This window comes from Bacillus rossius, chromosome 16 (assembly GCF_032445375.1).
Source record: "Bacillus rossius redtenbacheri isolate Brsri chromosome 16, Brsri_v3, whole genome shotgun sequence".
Lineage (NCBI taxonomy): Eukaryota > Metazoa > Arthropoda > Insecta > Phasmatodea > Bacillidae > Bacillus > Bacillus rossius.
Window position 1 is genome coordinate 2,310,953 of NC_086343.1, and position 18,801 is coordinate 2,329,753.

General features: G+C 39.5%; 1 protein-coding gene across 4 annotated transcripts in view; it reads right to left on the minus strand.

The window, feature by feature from the left end:
- The window catches only part of LOC134540396 (fatty acid synthase-like), a 140,720-nt gene that overhangs the window by 65,080 nt on the left and 56,839 nt on the right, over nt 1–18,801 (minus strand). For 3 of the 4 annotated variants that reach the window (XM_063383105.1, XM_063383104.1, XM_063383106.1), the window contains exons 19-30: nt 16,088–16,242; nt 15,826–15,987; nt 13,323–13,556; nt 12,512–12,696; nt 11,360–11,557; nt 9,965–10,028; nt 6,789–6,971; nt 6,074–6,250; nt 5,532–5,730; nt 5,270–5,450; nt 3,852–3,994; nt 3,337–3,590 (exon numbers count right to left, since the gene is read on the minus strand). In XM_063383105.1, coding sequence (XP_063239175.1) covers nt 3,337–3,590; nt 3,852–3,994; nt 5,270–5,450; nt 5,532–5,730; nt 6,074–6,250; nt 6,789–6,971; nt 9,965–10,028; nt 11,360–11,557; nt 12,512–12,696; nt 13,323–13,556; nt 15,826–15,987; nt 16,088–16,242 — 2,135 coding nt within the window. The remainder of the gene's footprint in view (nt 1–3,336; nt 3,591–3,851; nt 3,995–5,269; nt 5,451–5,531; nt 5,731–6,073; nt 6,251–6,788; nt 6,972–9,964; nt 10,029–11,359; nt 11,558–12,511; nt 12,697–13,322; nt 13,557–15,825; nt 15,988–16,087; nt 16,243–18,801) is intronic. The other variant, XM_063383102.1, reaches the window with a different exon arrangement.

Sequence of the window (18,801 nt, forward strand, 5' to 3'; positions counted from 1 at the left end):
TTAGGGATAACCATTGAAGGAGTATATAGCTTGCAGATGGGAAAGGTGGCAGAAGTGATCAGGGAACACTCTAAGGTATTTGATGTTGTGGAACTGGGTCACTATACTGGCCCACTGGTGAGCATAGAGGTACCATCAGACGCCAAACCAGTGTTTCGCAAAAGCCGGTCTGTAGCTTTTGCCTTGGCAGAGAGTGTGGGGAAGGAAATTGACCGGTTAGTTGAACTTGGGGTTTACGAACCAGTTGCTTATTCACAGTGGGCAACATCCTTAGTACCAGTTCGCAAGGCTGATGGATCAGTACGAATATGTGGGGACTATAAGTGTACTGTCAATGTGGTTTGTAAGAAAAACATTTACCCACTACCCACCATTACTGAGGCATTTTCCAATTTAGCAGGTGGGAAAGTGTTCACCAAGTTGGACTTAGCGGAAGCATACTTGCAGGTAGCAGTGGATGAGAATACAGCAGAACTCTTAACTGTAAATACAATGAAAGGGTTATTTAAGGTAAAACGATTACCTTTTGGAGTTTGTAATGCGCCAGCTATTTTTCAGCGTTTAATGTCAACTTTACTGTCAGGTATTCCTGGTGTTGTAGTCTTGTTGGACGATATATTAGTTACAGGACTAAATGAAGAACAGCACTGGCAACGGGTGAAGCAGGTGCTACAACGAATTGAAGAAGCCGGGTTGCGGCTAAAGCAACCTAAGTGTGTTTTTGCGGCTACTTCGGTAACATTTTTAGGTTACAGAGTAGATAGTGATGGTATACACCCAACAGATGATAAAGTGAAGGCAATCCACAAGGCCCCAGCACCTACCACCAAGAAAGAACTACAGGCCTTTTTAGGCTTGTTGAACTTTTATGAGAGATTCCTACCTGGCAAAACAAACATATTGGAACCCTTACATCGGCTGCTGGATCACGGGAAGGTGTGGGAATGTACAGGAAGACAGGACAAGGCTTTCAGGGCAGCTAAAGAACTTCTTCAGTCAGAGGCAGTGCTGGTGCATTATGATGCAAGGAAACCTATCATATTAACTTGTGATGCTTCAGAATATGGGCTGGGTGCTGTATTGGCCCATGTCACTGAAGATGGTTGTGAAGCACCAATCGCTTTTGGATCAAGGACCCTTCAGAAAGCTGAAAAGAATTATGCCCAGATCGATAAGGAGGCATTGGCTATCATGTTTGGGGTTACAAAGTTCAGGCAGTATGTGACAGCACGGCCGTTCACCATTGTAACAGACCATAAGCCGCTTCTTCGGCTGTTGGACCACCAGAAGCAGACTCCTGACATATTATCGCCAAGATTGTTACGTTGGAGCCTGGGGTTGTCTATGTATGATTACCAGATCGTCCATAAACCAGGTACAGGGATAGGACATGCTGATGCTTTGAGTAGACTTCCGATAGCTGCTTCGGCCATCGACATCCCAGCGGTAGGAGATGTCCTGATGCTGGAAGCCCTTCCCGATCCCCCTATCGAGGCTACTCGGTTGGCTAGATTGACAGATGAAGATCCAGTACTCAGCAACGTGAAGGAAAATACGTTATCTGGTTGGCCCGCAGGCAAGATTACTGACGAGCTTCGCCCTTATTGGAGTCGTCAAAATGAACTTTCCCTTTACAAAGGTTGCCTGCTGTGGGGAAGCCGGGTGGTTATACCTACAGTGGTACGAGGAAGCCTCATGAAAATACTGCATGCAGGCCACGATGGGATTGTACGGTCCAAATCAGTGGCAAGAAGTTACATGTGGTGGCCTCGAATGGATCGCGACATTGAACAGTGGGTGGGGCAGTGTTGTGAATGCCAGAGCTTAAGAGCAAATCCACCAAAAGTAAGGGATGTTACTTGGCCTCCCGAAGAAAAGCCTTGGACCAGGCTGCACATAGATTTCTTCGGACCCTTTCAAGGGAAGGTGTTTTTGATACTTGTGGATTCATACTCAAAATGGCCTGAGGTGAAGTTAGTGCCATCAGCATCATCTGCTGCCGTGATAACGGAGTTGAGAGGAATATTTAGTGTTCATGGCATTCCGGAGTGCATGGTGTCCGACAATGGTACAGCTTTTGTATCGCGAGAAATGAAGTTGTTTGCAAAACGAAATTGTATTAGACTTGTTCAAGCAACACTATTCCACCCGTCAAGCAACGGGCAAGTCGAGCGCATGGTGCAGACAGTTAAAGGGAAGTTGAAGAAGCTGTGTAATGGAGACTGGCAGACAAGGCTAGCCAGGACACTTTTTGCACTTCGCACAACAGCAAGTGCTGGAACACAAACCACTCCAGCCGAAATGTTAATGGGAAGACTGCTACGAACTGTGTTGGATCAGATACGCCCTCAGACAGGGGTTAAGGAGACCCAGCTATTACATGAGGCGTCCAGAGGACCAGAGTGGCGGCAGTTTCACGTCAACAATCCAGTGCTATTCCGTAGCTATAGAGGAAACAAAAAGTGGCTGTCAGGAGTTGTGAAGTCAGCGTGTGGGAGACTAATATATGAAGTAACAGATGATGATGGAGAATCACACAGGCGACATGTGGACCAACTGGTGCACAGAAAAGAGATGACCATTCCACATCAAGGACAAGAGAGTACCAGTAAACAGAAAAAAAGCTTCAGGCACACCGGGGTGAAGGGACAGGCTTTGATACAGGGCCTAGAAGGGTTAACAGGAGGACTACCAGTGCAGATGGAGAATCAACAAGACGACCAGCATTTGACAGGGGCCAACGATGATGATAATCGTCGGATGGACAAGCAAGAGGACCAGAATGAACAGCAGACATCGGGGCTAGACAAGGAAGAGACAAGTCAAGTTGTGAGTCCTGGATCAAGTCCGTTCAGAGGATTCACACAACCGGATCCATCAGGGGAGGTTCAGTTTAGGAAAAGAACATGTCACAGACGTGTGATACAACGTCCAGCTAGATTCAAGGACTATGTATGCAAATAACTTAAAGAGGGAGGAGGTGTTGTGTACTCTTTGTGTGTAAATATTGTCAGTAGGTTGGCAGGTCTGGATTGGCAAGCTGTGTGTTGTTGTTGTTGTGGTTGTGAAGATGAACTGGCGGGAATATGGACAAGGAGTTGAAGGAATGATGGCAATAGTGTAGTAATGTATTCGGGTAGTTAATTGTGTATGAATGTATTGGTGAGGTGAAATACAACAGTTAGCTAATCCAAATTATTATATTAACAAAGAAAGTAGTATATATATGATCTGTTTTACGTAATATCGTTTATCAGAACACCCCCAGTTGCATGTTAGCTCGGATAGTCGAATCTCCACTGTAACTCAAACCATTAATTTAGACTTACAACTTACCACAGAGAGTATGAACACAGCGGACAATGGGGCAGTGGTGTTAATGCCATGCACAAGGTCCAGAGTGTGTTCCAAGGTGTGTGTCTTCTTCACGGACACTATGTCAATACTAGCATCACTGTGCTCCCTGAGTGTGCGTACGCGTCTGTTGGCGAAGCCAGACTTCGCAGAGTCGTCGCAGCACATCGTGACGTAGCGACAGCCTCGGTCCACTAGCCACTCCGCCAACACCAGGCAGTTCTCTGGCGCGTCGCCTGCAATGCAACCTCATCTTTGTGTATCAGATCACTTTAAGAAATACTAGCTACATTCGTTGCTGACATTTGTGCTTCCAGAATTATATCACCAAACTACCACAAAATTATATAAGTTTTGCCATTTAGCTCCACGATTGTAGCTCACTATACTAGAACAATGCATGATGTTGAAAATTACTCTTTGACCAAAATTATTACTACTACACATTCCTAAGATTATATCAAGGTAACCATTACATTAGAATAGCTTTAACTTACCAATTATAAGGCATGAGGCTTTGGAGTCAAAAGAAAACATTTTAAAACAAGTGTTCTTGGGCTTGGAAACTATCATTGACGGCTTGCAGTAAGTGTCATTGGTGACCAACAGCTTTTTTAAGCAGCCAGGGTCGTGTAGGGTACTGTAAAGAATAACATTAGTTAAATGATAATTAAAATTATTTATTTAAAAGGCTTAATATTTTACTATGTGTTAAATGATATATATTTAATTATAACAAATGTATGTGCTTAATATAAAAATATAGAATTATTAGTATCAATTTTTTCAACACATTAAACTTTATTACACTGTAATGTCTTAATACCGACACATTCTGGATAAAAGCCATGTCATAATATTGACTTTGCCGGATTATCGATTATTAATAAAAGTAGTTTTAACAAGAATAACAAACGTGAAATGTAACTGATTTGAATTATTGATATCTTGTACTCAAATTAAACCCGAGTAACGATAAATTGAGCTATCTAAAAACGTAGTAGCGCAGTAATGCACCCTGGTGTACATTTCTCAAATGTACAAGACTTGTTATTAATAATTGTAAATTATGTCTTGTAATCAAAAGTTGTTACCAACATGTGTTTTACATATTTGGCTAAAATCTTTTCTGACTGGTAAAAGTTTCAGTTGTGTGTAACAAGTGTAGACTGCAAGTTACAAGTTTAAGCGATATAACCAAACTTGTAATTAAAATGTTTTTTCAACATAAACACCTTTAATTAATGTACCTTCTTATGATGGTTATTAGTGCTTAAGTGCATCATAAATTTGTTTATGATCCTAATAAATTTGTATTTTTTTTCTAGGTAGGGGTTGAACTAGACCACATATTTCTACTACATTTATTAGCAAACATTTGAGGTAGGCAGAAAATTTATTAATAGTGAGAAACAAATGTCAGCTACAAGTGTTTCAGCTACAATTTTCATAAACCCACTATTTTTGTTTGCCTACAAGTAAATCATTTGGAAACTTGTGAAAAATATCTTGTTTATAAAAGTTTTTTAATTGCTTCTGTGAATCACTTGTAACAGTAGCTTATATTTTTTACAAACTTGTGAAATTTTAGTTGCAAGTTACAAATTTGTTCTTTTGTGAAATACCCCCTGGCGGCTAAATTTAGAAGCTGGAATCGAACCGGAGTCATCGGACAAGATTGGTATCGGATTACAGCGTTTGGTGAACCATATAATGGTGGATTAAGACTCTTGGATATCACTATATTATTTATGCTTACATGAATTTAGTTTGTTGCTGAAACTTTTACTTTGCATGTACCTAAGGGATTGATTGCCCTTAGTCTAGAAAGCAATTGTTTTAAAACTGTCTAAGAATACTTTTAAGTTTTTTGTTGTGTAATTTCAAGACTAACAAATAAGCATAAACTCAAAACCTGATGCTCTCGTCCGCCCTAGCCACAGGGAACACTTCTCTGTCCAGCGGCCGGACGAAGCCCGACTTGATTCCACCAGCCACCATCTCGTGAAGCCTCGTCTTCCACGCCGGACTCATTGCAAATAAGTTCTCTGGCACTACTGCGATAAACCCTAGGTTCTTCAAGAACGGCTCCATTCCTGGGAAAGTGAGGAAGTGAAGTCAGATACGCGACAGTTTGGTTAGGGTGATGTGGTCATGAAACATGAGTGCACACTCACCGAACTGCTTGTGTTGTTCCATCTCTCTTGTACACAACTGTATCAGGCGGCCAAACAAACACACGCAGTTGACTGATATCTGTAGATAGCGCTCTTCTAGAGAATTAACTACAATTCTGAAGCCATCATGCTTAGATCTCTTGAGGATATCTGCTTCCAAAGAATTTCCATCCAAATCAAAAATTTCACATTCTAGAATCTGAAAGTGAAGAAAGCATATTTGAAAAGACATATTAAACATAATAATTACATTTTCCTCGAATATATATTATCTTCATAACGCAAAAAGACAAGGCAAACATTAGGTTCTTTATTTATAGTGAAAAACTGTCTTTTAAATACGGCACATAGCTGTTTACACATGGAAATAAACTCCAAAACCCAAAACTTTATATTTAAAATATATCAAGGAATCTTAATGCTCTATTCTAGAAATTATAGGGCTTTTAATAGCTTTCAGAATAGAATGGCTACTAGCATGTAACATGTAGCAAGTACACTGGGAAGGCCGCAGTCCTGCGGACAGGCTACAAGCACCTCACCTGAGGGAACTTGCTCCTGAGTAGCCGCCGGTGCTGGCTGGGGACAGTCGCGCTCACGGCCAGGCCCCGCTCCAGAGCCACAGATATGAACGCCTGCCCCACGGGCGTGTGGCCGGCCTGAACCAGGATGCTCTCCCCGGGCCTGGCGTCCGCTCTCAGCACCAGAGCGTAGTACGCCTGTACACATTAGAGTTCACCATATCGATAACAGCATCGTTAACCGTTCACTTAATTTAACAGCAGTATGAAAAAAAACAATATTAAAATGTAAAACATACATGTAAAACAAATTATGAAGTAATAAAGGTATAGAAAAGTAAATATTTTAAAATTTAGTAAAAATTGCAATAGTTTGGACCATATTTTAGTTATATTTACAATTTTTTGAAAATATTTTTTGGCAATGCTAAATTTAAACATCTTAAAAAAAATACGATAAATAAGCAAGAGGATCTGTTGCAGCATCATCCAGACTCCAGTAGTGTGGCACGGGCCATGTCAGATGTGGCACAGTGGTTGTCTGGACTCAGTCAGGCTGGTGTAGTGCACGGTAGTCATGTACCAAGCCACTCACCAGGCAATAAGCAAAAGGAACTGTTGCAGCGTCCTCCAGGCTCCAATATTGTGGCACGGGCCATGTCAGATGGGGCACAGTGGTTGTATGGACACAGCCAGGCTGGTGTAGTGCAAGGTAGTCATGTTCCAAGCCACTCACCAGGCAATAAGCAAAAGGAACTGTTGCAGCGTCCTCCAGACTCCAGGATTGTGGCACGGGCCATTTCAGATAAGGCTCCGTGGTCGCCTGACCACATTGGGAACTCACACGAGCCACACACATCACATGCTGGCCAGCAGGGCTTCTGCCGGACAAATCCAGGGTACTGACTCTGTCGTCCTCCTGGAAATATAGATTCCATCCCATGTAAGTACAATATTACATGCAGTTATTGGTTTTTATTTTAATTTTATTTATCTGTCTTTCATTGTATTTTGTAGTATATGTACTAATTTTATTTAAAATATCTAAAACAAAAATAAATTGAAACATAAGTTTTTGTTTAAACTATTTTATTACATATAGTGTACAATACCGTATTTACTCGTGTATAGCACACCCCCGTGTATAGCGCGCACCACGATTTTGGCAACAAATTCCAAAGAAAAAAAATTAAATTTCCCCCCCCCCATAAATAAATTTTACTAACATTTTGTGGTACCTGTTAAGTAATTACTTATGAAACAAATGATTATTTAAATTGATGTGTGGTGATGCGTCAGGAAAATACTTAAACTCTGCTGTGTAGACGGAAGATAATGAAGCGCTGTATCGTCACAACTGGTACGAGGCGGGAGGGAGCGAGGGAGGGTGGGAGGGAGGCAGGAACGGGACTATGACCATCAAGTAATCTTGACAGTTGACAGGACTAAACACCACCACTCCCGTCACTTAGCTTCTACATAGATTTTTCAACTGATAGTTAACACATTTTTAGGGACACGCAAAATGAAGCGTGCCATGCTACGTTGCTAAGCTGGCGCGGAGGACTAGATGATTCACCAGTAACTGCTGGAACGAGGAAGCGAAGGAAGTGGGAGGGGGACTAGTGACAACATTCTCTCTCGCTCTCTCTCTTTTATTGTACTAGCTGCTGTGCTGGCTTTCTGTAGAGGGGGAGGTCTACAAATAAACAAGAGACGTTGATGTGCGAGCTTGCACGCGCAAGTGTGTGTGTGTGTGTGTGACTCTGACTGTGTGCTGTGAGCGTGTGTGTGCGAGAGACCAGGTTGTGTGTGTGTGTGTGAAAGAGAGGCCTTGTTGCTTGTGCGTATGTGTGGGGGCTGGCCAGAAACGTCACCGGTCACCCGGCAGTTAACGACTGCCACTCCCCCCCGCCCCCCCTCCCCGTGTATAGCGCGCATCCTTATTTTTTCCCTTTACTTGAGGGGAAAAAAGGGCGCGCTATACACGAGTATATACGGTATATGGTGATTGAAGTCTCTCGTAGTGCTGACTTCGACCAGAGCTTCGCCCTCCCTAAGCCCGATGTGCCTCACCCTCACCTGAAGCATAACAGAAATATTCAGTATTAACAACACATAGTTATAGGAAATATTAAATATTTAAATTTTTTCTATTTTATTATAACATTTTAAGTAAATAATAATGCGAACATTTGGACTATTTAAAATTTAACCAGACAGTAGCCAGTTAGATATTGGTATTACTAATGTGGCCCATGTTGTTTTGCATTATCTTTGTAAATTGAATTAAATAAATGTTCATGAACATTGTAATTTAATAGAAGGAAAGTACTCATCCAATATATGGACTAACTCTATTCCAAAAGTAAAATATTTGATTCAGTTATATCAATTTTATAATGAGAAAAAACAATCATACATCCAAACTTTCACATTATATAAATAGGGTGTGTGTTAATCCAACACCTCCAATTTTTTTAAACTTATTATAACTCCAATAGCTCCAGATCCGTTAACATCCGCCATCGTAACTATTTTATAAACATTTTTTAATCAACCTTCTAGGCCTACCCCGGCGGCAGACTGTTTAACATAAAGCTCCCCGGAGCATTTTTAGATTAATCGGCGGACTTATACGTGTCGGCGCCAATAAAGCTCAATATTCATCCGACTCGCACTTAATTCTCGACCACGAGTTTCCCAGCACAGAGACGGAGGTGTGACCCCACGAGCAGTAACATAGCGTGCCCGCCGCTGAGAGCAGGCCGGTGAGTGCTAGCGGGGGGAAGTAGAGCCTAGCTCCACATGGGTCACGTCACGGCCCTGGGACACAGTCGGTAGCCAGGTCCACGTGCCCAACCACGTGGTGGCGCCCAAGGTATAAACGTACGCCGATTCGAAAAACTCCCTCACGACAGTGCATAGGGAGGCAGCAATTCCCTACAAATTTTACCTTTCTTTTCTCTAGACGTTTTTGTCATTCACTGTGTTTCTGTTCCCAAGTATTTAAGCATGCATCCATACAAAATTTTTTTTAAAAGTTCTCCTAATGTGGATGAAAACGGTAAAGTTCTGTTTTTATAAAAAAAAACAACTCATGTAAAGGTTGTAGCATCTTGGGATCTATATTCCAAGAGACTTCAAACGTGCACCCAAAATAATTGCTAATAGCATGATTTACACATCCATATACATATTATGACTAATGTGTCTGTTCAGAACTGTAATGGACTCGCACATTGACGTACGTACCATATATTAAAAAATAACTTCATCAGTACTTGGTATCGCCATAATAGTTTAAATACTTTTAAAACCGTGTCTCGCTACTCTTGTATCTGGAGCTATTGGAGTTATAAATAAGTTTAAAAAAAATTGGAGGTGTTGGATTAACACACCCAATTTATATAATGTGAAAGTTTGGATGCATGAATGTTTTTTCTCATTATAAAATTTATATAACTTAATCAAATATTTTACTTTTGGAATAGAGTTAGTCCATATATTGGATGAGTACTTTCCTTCTATTAAATTACAATGTCCATGAACATTTATTTAATTCAATTTACAAAGATAATGCAAAACATCATGGGCCACATTAGTAATACCAATCAATATCTAACTGGCTACTGTCTGATTAAATTTTAAAAAGCCCAAATGTTTGCATTATTATTTACTTAAAATGTTATACTAAAATAGATACATAAATTTAAAATATTTAATATTTCCTATAACTATGTGTTGTTAATACTGAATATTTCTGTTATGCTTCATATGTATATACTTAAATACAAAGCTCATTTAATTCGAACTCTTTGCAGCCAAACGCAACTAAACCATTTGACGGATACCACAACGAGTTCTATATATATGTATATCCTGCGAATATGCAAGCATGCAACACATTACCATTTTTCCTGTTTTCTTGTTTCGTAAGTTTACTCCAACATAGCTCCACTCCAAATCTTTCACTCTGAAACATAATAACTTGGAGTTAGTATGACTAGATAGCAAGCCTAGTGCCTTGAACACTGCATGTTTCACATTCAGTGCTATGTAATGAACGATACTTGCCACACTATTATGGCCATACACTCGGAACATCGTAACACATGTCTGAAAGGCACACTGTTTATATTAATATTTCATTTAATCATTAGATATTTTTCTCTTATATTTCCACAAAATCATAGCTTTTTTGTGAATGTTTTTCTGACACCTAATCTAATTAACACAGTTTAATGCATGTATCTTTTGAACTTAGTTATTTTTTCAATATATATCTTTAAAAAGTTATAAAATGTAATTTCTTTGCAAGTTTTAAAGCATAATTAAATAATATTAGGTATGTATGTAAATGTGTAGTTTTGAGTCAGGTGTATTGTACTTTATTTAATTAATGATTATTACCACAGTCATCAATGTATGGAAATATCCGGGAATTAAATTGGCTGATGGTAGGTACTTGACCGGGCCGCGAAGGAGACTCCCGACTCACGTGAGGGCAGTGCGTGGTGAGGCCGATGGAGGGGAAGGTGCGGTGGTGGGCAATCAGTGTGAGACCTGTGGTGAGGGTTGAGCAATGACAATGCCCCGGTGTTCCGGAGTGGCGTTGCCTGGATGCAGACGTCAAGGGCGAACGTCGAAATCCAATCCAGGAGGCAGTGACAAGAGCTTACTAAAAGTCGCGGTGGAAGGAAGGCATAAAACCAGTGAAAGGTGGCAAAGTATCACTACCAACTATTTGTGACGGTATTGGACTGGTGATGCTCAAGTGTGTCGATGCTCCGTAATTTTGGGAAACACGGAACATGCCAAGTATAAATTGTGTAACTTGTTTAATCATTAATCGTGTGTTATAAAAAATAAAAAAACTTAAATATTACAAACAATAATAAGCATAGTAAATCTAATTTAAATTCAGAATTTATAGCATCAATTTTTGGGAAAGAAATGAATAGAAAAGACATATATTCTAATAGTTACGAGTGCAACTAAACAATGTACTGGTAAATATTGAAAACCCACTGATATGAATTTAACTGAACATTATATAGGTTTATTTAGGGAAGTGATTTATAATTTTGCATGTATTACTTGTTTCAATAAAGTTACAAAATTATTAAAACGTCTATGCTCTTGTATGTTTTCACAAATGTTATATCTGGCACTCTACCATTATCTAAAGTTAGTATTCAAGTTCTGTGCTTTTTTTTAAATTTATTTTGTTCACCATTGGTTAAGAAAGAACCCATGGGTGACAAATGAATAGTATTTATTTATGAATGAATGTGGCTGCAGCACCTGAGCGAGGAGACCAGCTTGCCGACACTGGTGTTGGCTGCGACGGGCGAGATGGACTCCTGCAGGTCCACCAGAGAGCCCCAGGCGCCCTTGTAGTAGATGTTCACTGCCAAGTCCAGGCTCAGCTGCTCCGCGTAGAAGTTGTCAGTCGGAGAAAATGGAGGCGCCTCCCTGTCCACTACGAACACAAACCTGCAACTGAAACACATTGGGCGAAATCAGCTGTCCATGCGGTAACTGCACATAGTGACATGTTTATTACTGCCCTGTGATCTAAGAGTTTGAAACTCCTATTGGTGGAATGCAAAGTACAAGATGTTGTTACAGGCGAAAGGGCGTGGAAAATACTTGAGATAATGAACTTTTGGTTGGCAGAATATTGGGGTGAAGTTGAGTTTTGGAATAATGTCGAGCCCCCATCAACAAAAGAAAAGTACAATAGGAATATGTATTGTATATGTATATATGTGTGACTATATACATATATATATAGAGAGAGAGACACACAGAGACACACACCCTACACACAGGTACCATTATTATCCAACTTTGAATAACTGGCAGAAGACAGCAGCAGGCGATGAAATATCAGACACGACAATTAACACGCAACTACCACCTACTCTTATTAATGGATTGAGAATAAAATTATAGTGTCCCTTTTTATAACTTTATTCTTAATTAAAGACTAGTGTTTCAGAGACACTTCGGTAGATCTTATCTTGTTAGCAACATTTTCCCGTGTTGATCCTGAAAATCAGGTCTGAGATGCATGTGGAGGAACATTAATTAAAGAATACGGTAGTTCACGATTGAAGGGAAAGTAAAAGAGAATGTCAAATATGCCACGAAGAAGACACAAAGAAGAACATACTATAAGACGAGGGAATGTTGTTGCGTAGCTAGAAACTCGTCCGTAGATAGATGGTGGGTGGAAAGTTTGTAAATGCTGGAGACTTTGGCTATCCAGTCAGACCAGAGATTCAAGTCACATGAATAAAAACATCTAAGATTCTTATGATACACACAACTATGTTTAAAATATTATATTTCTCCAAAAATGCATAATGACTTAACACAAAAATTTTAACTAAATATCAATGTATGATAGGTACATAACTCAAAGGTCCAAAGTGTAATTTATAACTGTACCTTCTTGTTATACGGTATTTCTCATTGCTGATGTCAGCAATAAATGCTTTTACTTCAGCGAGTGAACTATTCTCTGCGACAACATACTGCTTGGTGCTTAATTCCTCATTGAACAAATCAGATGGTCGGAAAAAAAGAATCTTAGGCAGGTACACCACAGAAATAGTTTCTTTCCTTGTTTCATGCTGAAAAAAATAACAGCAAAACCCAGTGGTTGAATATTAATGAGCATAACCACCATTTGACTGAGACATTTTTTATACATTAACTGAATAGTTTGAAGGTGTTTTAAATAGAGAACTTACATGGACATTAAAATCTGCTTAAAAATTGGTCCCTGGTAATTAACATTGGTAATTCAAATTAAATTAATTGGTAATTAAAATGCATTTTACATTTATTATGCCACAAGTATACATGTAACTAGGAAGAGACTTTGTGATATTCAGAAGAATATACCTGACTCTGTTTTTGGAGCAACATTTCACATCTTAATCACCCAAGTCTGTAATGGACTGAGGGCTGACAAACTCTGATAAATTATCGTGGCATGAATAATTGCAGCCAAGTGGTAAGTTGGCAACAATACTGAGCTATTTGTCAAAAGTTCCAACTACAGTTACTAGTGGCAGTGTGGAAAATATTTTATCTTTGTTAGTGCATAACTCTCTATAGTGCAGAAGGTAATGAATGACCCACCCCGCTTGTACCTTCATATTTATTCATCCGTGTTCGTGTATTTTTCCAGATTAACCTCTCTGTTGTAGATATAGGCTTAACACATCATCAGGGAACTACTGAATCTGCTTACCTTAATCATGAACATCCACTTTCTTTCTTCGAAGCACTGCTCATCTATAACAGCCACATCCTCGGGCAGTGCAATGTCCTTACCCGCAGATATGCTGGCCAACAGGAATATGCTGTTGTTTCTGAGGAGCATTACCCCTGTTTCGAGTGTGTCCTCGCTCGCTAGTACGATAGACCCAGGCGTAATGTCGATTGTATTCAGATCTTCAGACACAGACAAGTGTTTCAGCAACACCTGCGAAATGTTCTCATAATGTTCTCCTCTTTTCATTGAAAGCATGAATCTAATAAAACATACAGCCCTACACATGACTCACTGACTTATTTACTCACTCATCCATACCAATATTAACCCACATACAGAGAAGCCTGTGACTTGAAATTTGGCCAACTAATAGCTCTTGGCCTGTGACTGACATGACAATTCCAAAAAGTTGAAATTTTTTTTGAACCCAGTAAAAATTCAACATTGATGCAGATCTATCTTCAGAGGTCCATTATGGAAACTTAGATTAAGTGCAAATTTTTACGCACATATATTATTATTTCCATAAATATACAGCTGCTATAGCTAAATATTTTACACACATATGGTAATTTACTATACAAATATTCCTGGCGAATTTGGAGATTCTAACTGCCCTACAAGTATGTAAAAATTACATTTATGTATGTTTTAATACACATACTAAAATACATATCACATATTTTTCACACAAATTAAAAAATACAGTTTTAAAAATTGGTAGGTCTATATAATATGCAAAGATCTACAATTATGATACTATAAAGTTGTGTCATATTTCTGTTGGTTATAGATTAGACTGAGGTGAAAATTTTTATTTAATGCACATCTGGACACATTTGCATATGATTTTTCATTTGTTTGGCAGCAAGAATCATGACAACTGGCATGCTTATGGCTGTTGTATGTGCTAATGTAGTTGCCAAATCTAATGGCTCCAACTGTTTAGAGAATAAGTTAAAATTAAATGTTTGCCATCCATATACATATCTTTACATAACACCCCAAGTTGGAGTTAGAGGCGATGTCTTGCCGAGGAAAATCATCCCTAGAGACATTTTGGGCGAGAGCCCCTTTCATAGATGGAAGTTTGGAGCGAGTCCTTCCGAGGGAATCGTCGGGGTCAAAACCGCCGATTAGGTGAAGCTTCCCTATGTACGATTTGAGGGCGTATTTTGTTGGTGAAGTTACCAGTGGGTAGGATACCGGATGGTGAAACCCCCTATGGGCGGTTTAAGGCCGAAGCCCCTTTTGATATTTGTTTTGGAGGTAAAGTCTTCTAGAAGAGGGGGTTTGTAGCGAAGCCCCAAAAAACGAAGCAAGTTATATAATATATGACTTAAACACAGGAAATATGGGAACATTTAAAGTAAAAATTATTTTCATTTGATGTAAACTGTATTGATTTATATTACCTGTTTAGCTTGTAAAAATGTTTCTAAAAATAATTTGATGTCAATCTGCCAAATATGAATAGTCTCACACGATAACAAAATATGTGAAGTTATTCCCCGATTTTATTTACCTTTATGCAGTTCGCTGCTCTTTTGTAATGGCGAGGCTAAGAACTAGTAAAATATTTCATCTACAGGCAGTTCACAAACTGCAGGGGATAAATGTAATGGGAGTGCCAAAACAAGCACTTGTTATCGAGGAACAAATGTGTGGAAATGAAACCCTGCGAAGGTCCAGGGGACTTCTCCCCTGGCTGACAGGACGTACTCAGACTGTCCGTGGGAAGCAGGTGACGAGTCGGGCTTAGATGTTTGGAGTAAGTCAAACACCTGCATTTTGGTGTTCAGTTTGTGGTACGTTTACACGTTTGGCATAGGGAGATAAGCGCAGTGTTGCGATTACAGATTTCACAAACAGCAATAACACTCAGACTTGACCTCTGCAGAAACTGCCAATATGTCGATGGCAAGGTGGAAAAAAATGGAGCAGGTGCAGTGCGTATTTACCAAGGCTGCTTACACAGAAGTGTACCAAACAGCAAGACCTTTATGGCTTAACCAGTGTTTTTACAAAATTTATCTGTGCTACTTCTGCTATTAGTTTAATTTATCAACCCGTTACTACAAAGTTTTCTAACAAATGGAACTCTGAAAACATATTTGTCATCATAAAATACCAATTGGAAAGTTATTTATAAATACCTGAGACAATGCAACATTTAGGAATGTAAATGATTTGAACCACTTGGTTACCCAATAAGTGATCACATACTATTCGAACGAGTCGTGGCAGGGTTGACTCATCACATGAGGGATGCATCAGGCAATCATTCATGGCCATTGAGAAATCCATGTGTTTAGCTGTTGTGTTACTAAGTTTAATATCAAACCCAACAATATTCTAAACATATTTATTTTTTGCAACATTGACCTTTGTTACATAATGCAAACTGCTTATGTACCTGGCAACTTAAACATAACAAACCACATACCATAGTCAACGAAGTTATACATTATCCTCTCACCTTAAAATTATTCATCTCCGTGAATATGCTTGCAGCTGATGGATCAGGATGTTTTGTGGTTTTGTCATCAACCAAGATTGTCAAAGTTACTCTACTCCTTGAGTGACCATACTTGTTTTCTAATGATGTTCTTATAGCTCTTTTGATGAACTGTTGGGCATTCTATAAATCAAATCATGAAAGTAATTTAATATAACTTAACACTTCTAAACATTCAATCTGTTTTAATATATATTGAAGAAGGATATTTAAGCTACATTACCTGTATCTTTGATTTCTTGAAGGGAACAAAACTGGTTTTGCGAACTGCAACATCAAGTGGTCTCTCCAGTTGCATCTCTCTGGTCTCTATTCCTCTAACTTCGATGCTTCCACAGCGCACTGTTTTGGTGAAGTTATGAAACTGTGCAACTATTTCTATAAATAAAAGAAGATAAATATATCTTATGTCATTGTACCATTTCTCGGGTCATAGCTTGTAATCTCACGTTTGGTACAAATTATGAATATTTACTTTAATATTGTGCTTCAAACATTATTTTCTTGATCTACATTAGGGATGTGGCCAATGTATCAGTAAGAGATCAAATTGTTTAGGTTTCACTATATCAAGAATCTATAAAATAGGAAAATAGACTGATTTCTTATGATTCCCATTGTTTTAATTATACAGCACAACCTGAGTTATCATGTTAAATCTCTCATTAATCCAGTTAACTGCAGGGTATGTGATTTTTATTAGTATGTAGTTTGACCTAACATTTCCAGATACAAAATACAGACAACAATCAATTCTATGACTGATATTAGTTCCTGGCAAAAATATTATTTTGAAGATCTAGTTATTTGAACAGGGACTGATTTTGATCTATATCCCATTCCCAAACAAAAATTAATAAATTAGTACATTTTCATACTTTTCTATAATGAATATGGTGCAGCATTTTCTTTAATTTTTTTTTTAATGAAACTGTTTTCTTGAGAAAAAAAGATATCCTATAAATGCATGTGTGACCCCTCTTTTTGCCTAAAGAAGCTCAAACACACTGCATGAAGAAAAAGTCAATATAATGTCCTTTTGTACAGTAAATATAAAATAATTTGTAACTGAAATGTTCAAATATAAATGATTCTAGTATCCTGTTCACATGATATTGTATATTATACCCGCAACATTACACATTAGAGGACAAGAGTGGTCGAAGCGATGGTAGAAGCATCCAAGGGCGGGACACACGAGGAAAGGCGCTGGCAGCCCTTCCTCTGGCACGACCGCTTGCTCCATCTCTGTCTGGTACCCCACCTCTGACAGGACTGCTTCCTCCATCTCTGATTAGTACCCTTCCTCTGACATGACTGCTTCCTTCATCTATGATTGGCACCCTTCCTCTGAAAGGACTGCTTGCTCCATCACAAATTGGATTTGCCTCTGACAGGACAGCTTACTCCGACACTGATTGGTAACCCTCTAACCTTTTCCTGATTCCAAAAAAACCCTTCATCTTTCTCTAATCTTGTCCTGGTTCCAGTTTACCCCTCCACTTCTCTCTAACATGGTCCTGTTTCCAGCTAACCCCTTCACCTCTCTCTAATCTTGTCCTGTTTCCAGCTAACCCCTTTACCTCTCTGTAGTCTTGTCCTTGTTCAAGCTGACCCCTTCACGGCTCTTACATTGACCTAAATCAAATGAACCCCTTCACCACTCTCTAATATTATCCTGTTTCCTACTAACCCCTAAAAATCTCTCTAGGCATGTTCTGTTTCTCGCTAACCCCTTCACTTCTCTCTAATATTGTCCTGATTCCAGCTAACCCCTTCACCACTCTCTAGGTTTGTCCTGTTTACCGCTAACCCCTTCATCTCTCTCTAGGCTTGTCCTGTTTCCCCGCAAACCCCTTCACATCTCTCTTATATTGTCCTGGTTCCAGGTGACCCTTTCACCTCTCACTAGGCTTGTCCTGTTTCCAACGAACCACTACACCTCTCTCTAATATTGTCCTGGTTCCAGCTGACCTCTTCACATATCTAAAGGTGTGTTCTGTTTCCCGCTAACCCTTTCACTTCTCTCTAATCTTGTCCTGTTTCTAGCCAACCCCTTCACCTCTCTGTAGTCTTGTCCTTGTTCACGCTGACCCCTTCACCGCTCTTACATTGACCTAAATCGAATGAACCCCTTTACCGCACTCTAATATTATCCTGTTTCCCACTAACCCCTTCAATTCTCTCTAGGCTTGTCCTATTTCTCGCTTACGCATTCACATCCCTCAAATATTGTCCCGGTTCCTGCCAACCCCTTACCTCTCTCACATTGACCTGATACCTAATAACCCCTTCGCATCTCTCTAATGTAGTCCTAGTTCCCGCTAACCCCTTTAAAACTCTCTTTTCTTGTTCTTGTTCCCGCTAACATCTTCACCTCTCTCACAATGAATTGATTCCTATGAACCTCTTCACCTCTCTCTAATATTGTCCTTGTTCCTGTTAACCCCTTCAACACTCTTACATTGAATTGATTCCTATGAACCCCTTCACCTCTCTAATATTGTCCTGGTTCCCGCTAACCCCTTCACCTCTCTCTAATCTTGTCCTGATTCCAATGAACCCCTTCACTTGTCTCTAATATTGTCCTAAATCCAGCTGACCCCTTCTGCTCTCTCTAGGGTTGTCCTGTTTCCTATGAATCCCTTCAACTCTCTCTAATATTGTCCTGATTCCAATGAACCCCTTCACTTCTCTCTAATATTGTCCTAAATCCAGCTGACCCCTTCTGCTCTCTCTAGGGTTGTCCTGTATCCTATGAATCCCTTCAACTCTCTCTAATATTATCCTGATTCCAATGAACCCCTTCACTTCTCTATAATATTGTCCTAAATCCAGCTGACCCCTTCTGCTCTCTCTAGGATTGTCCTGTTTCCTATGAATCCCTTCAACTCTCTCTAATATTGTCATTGTTCCCGCTAACACCTTCACCCCTAA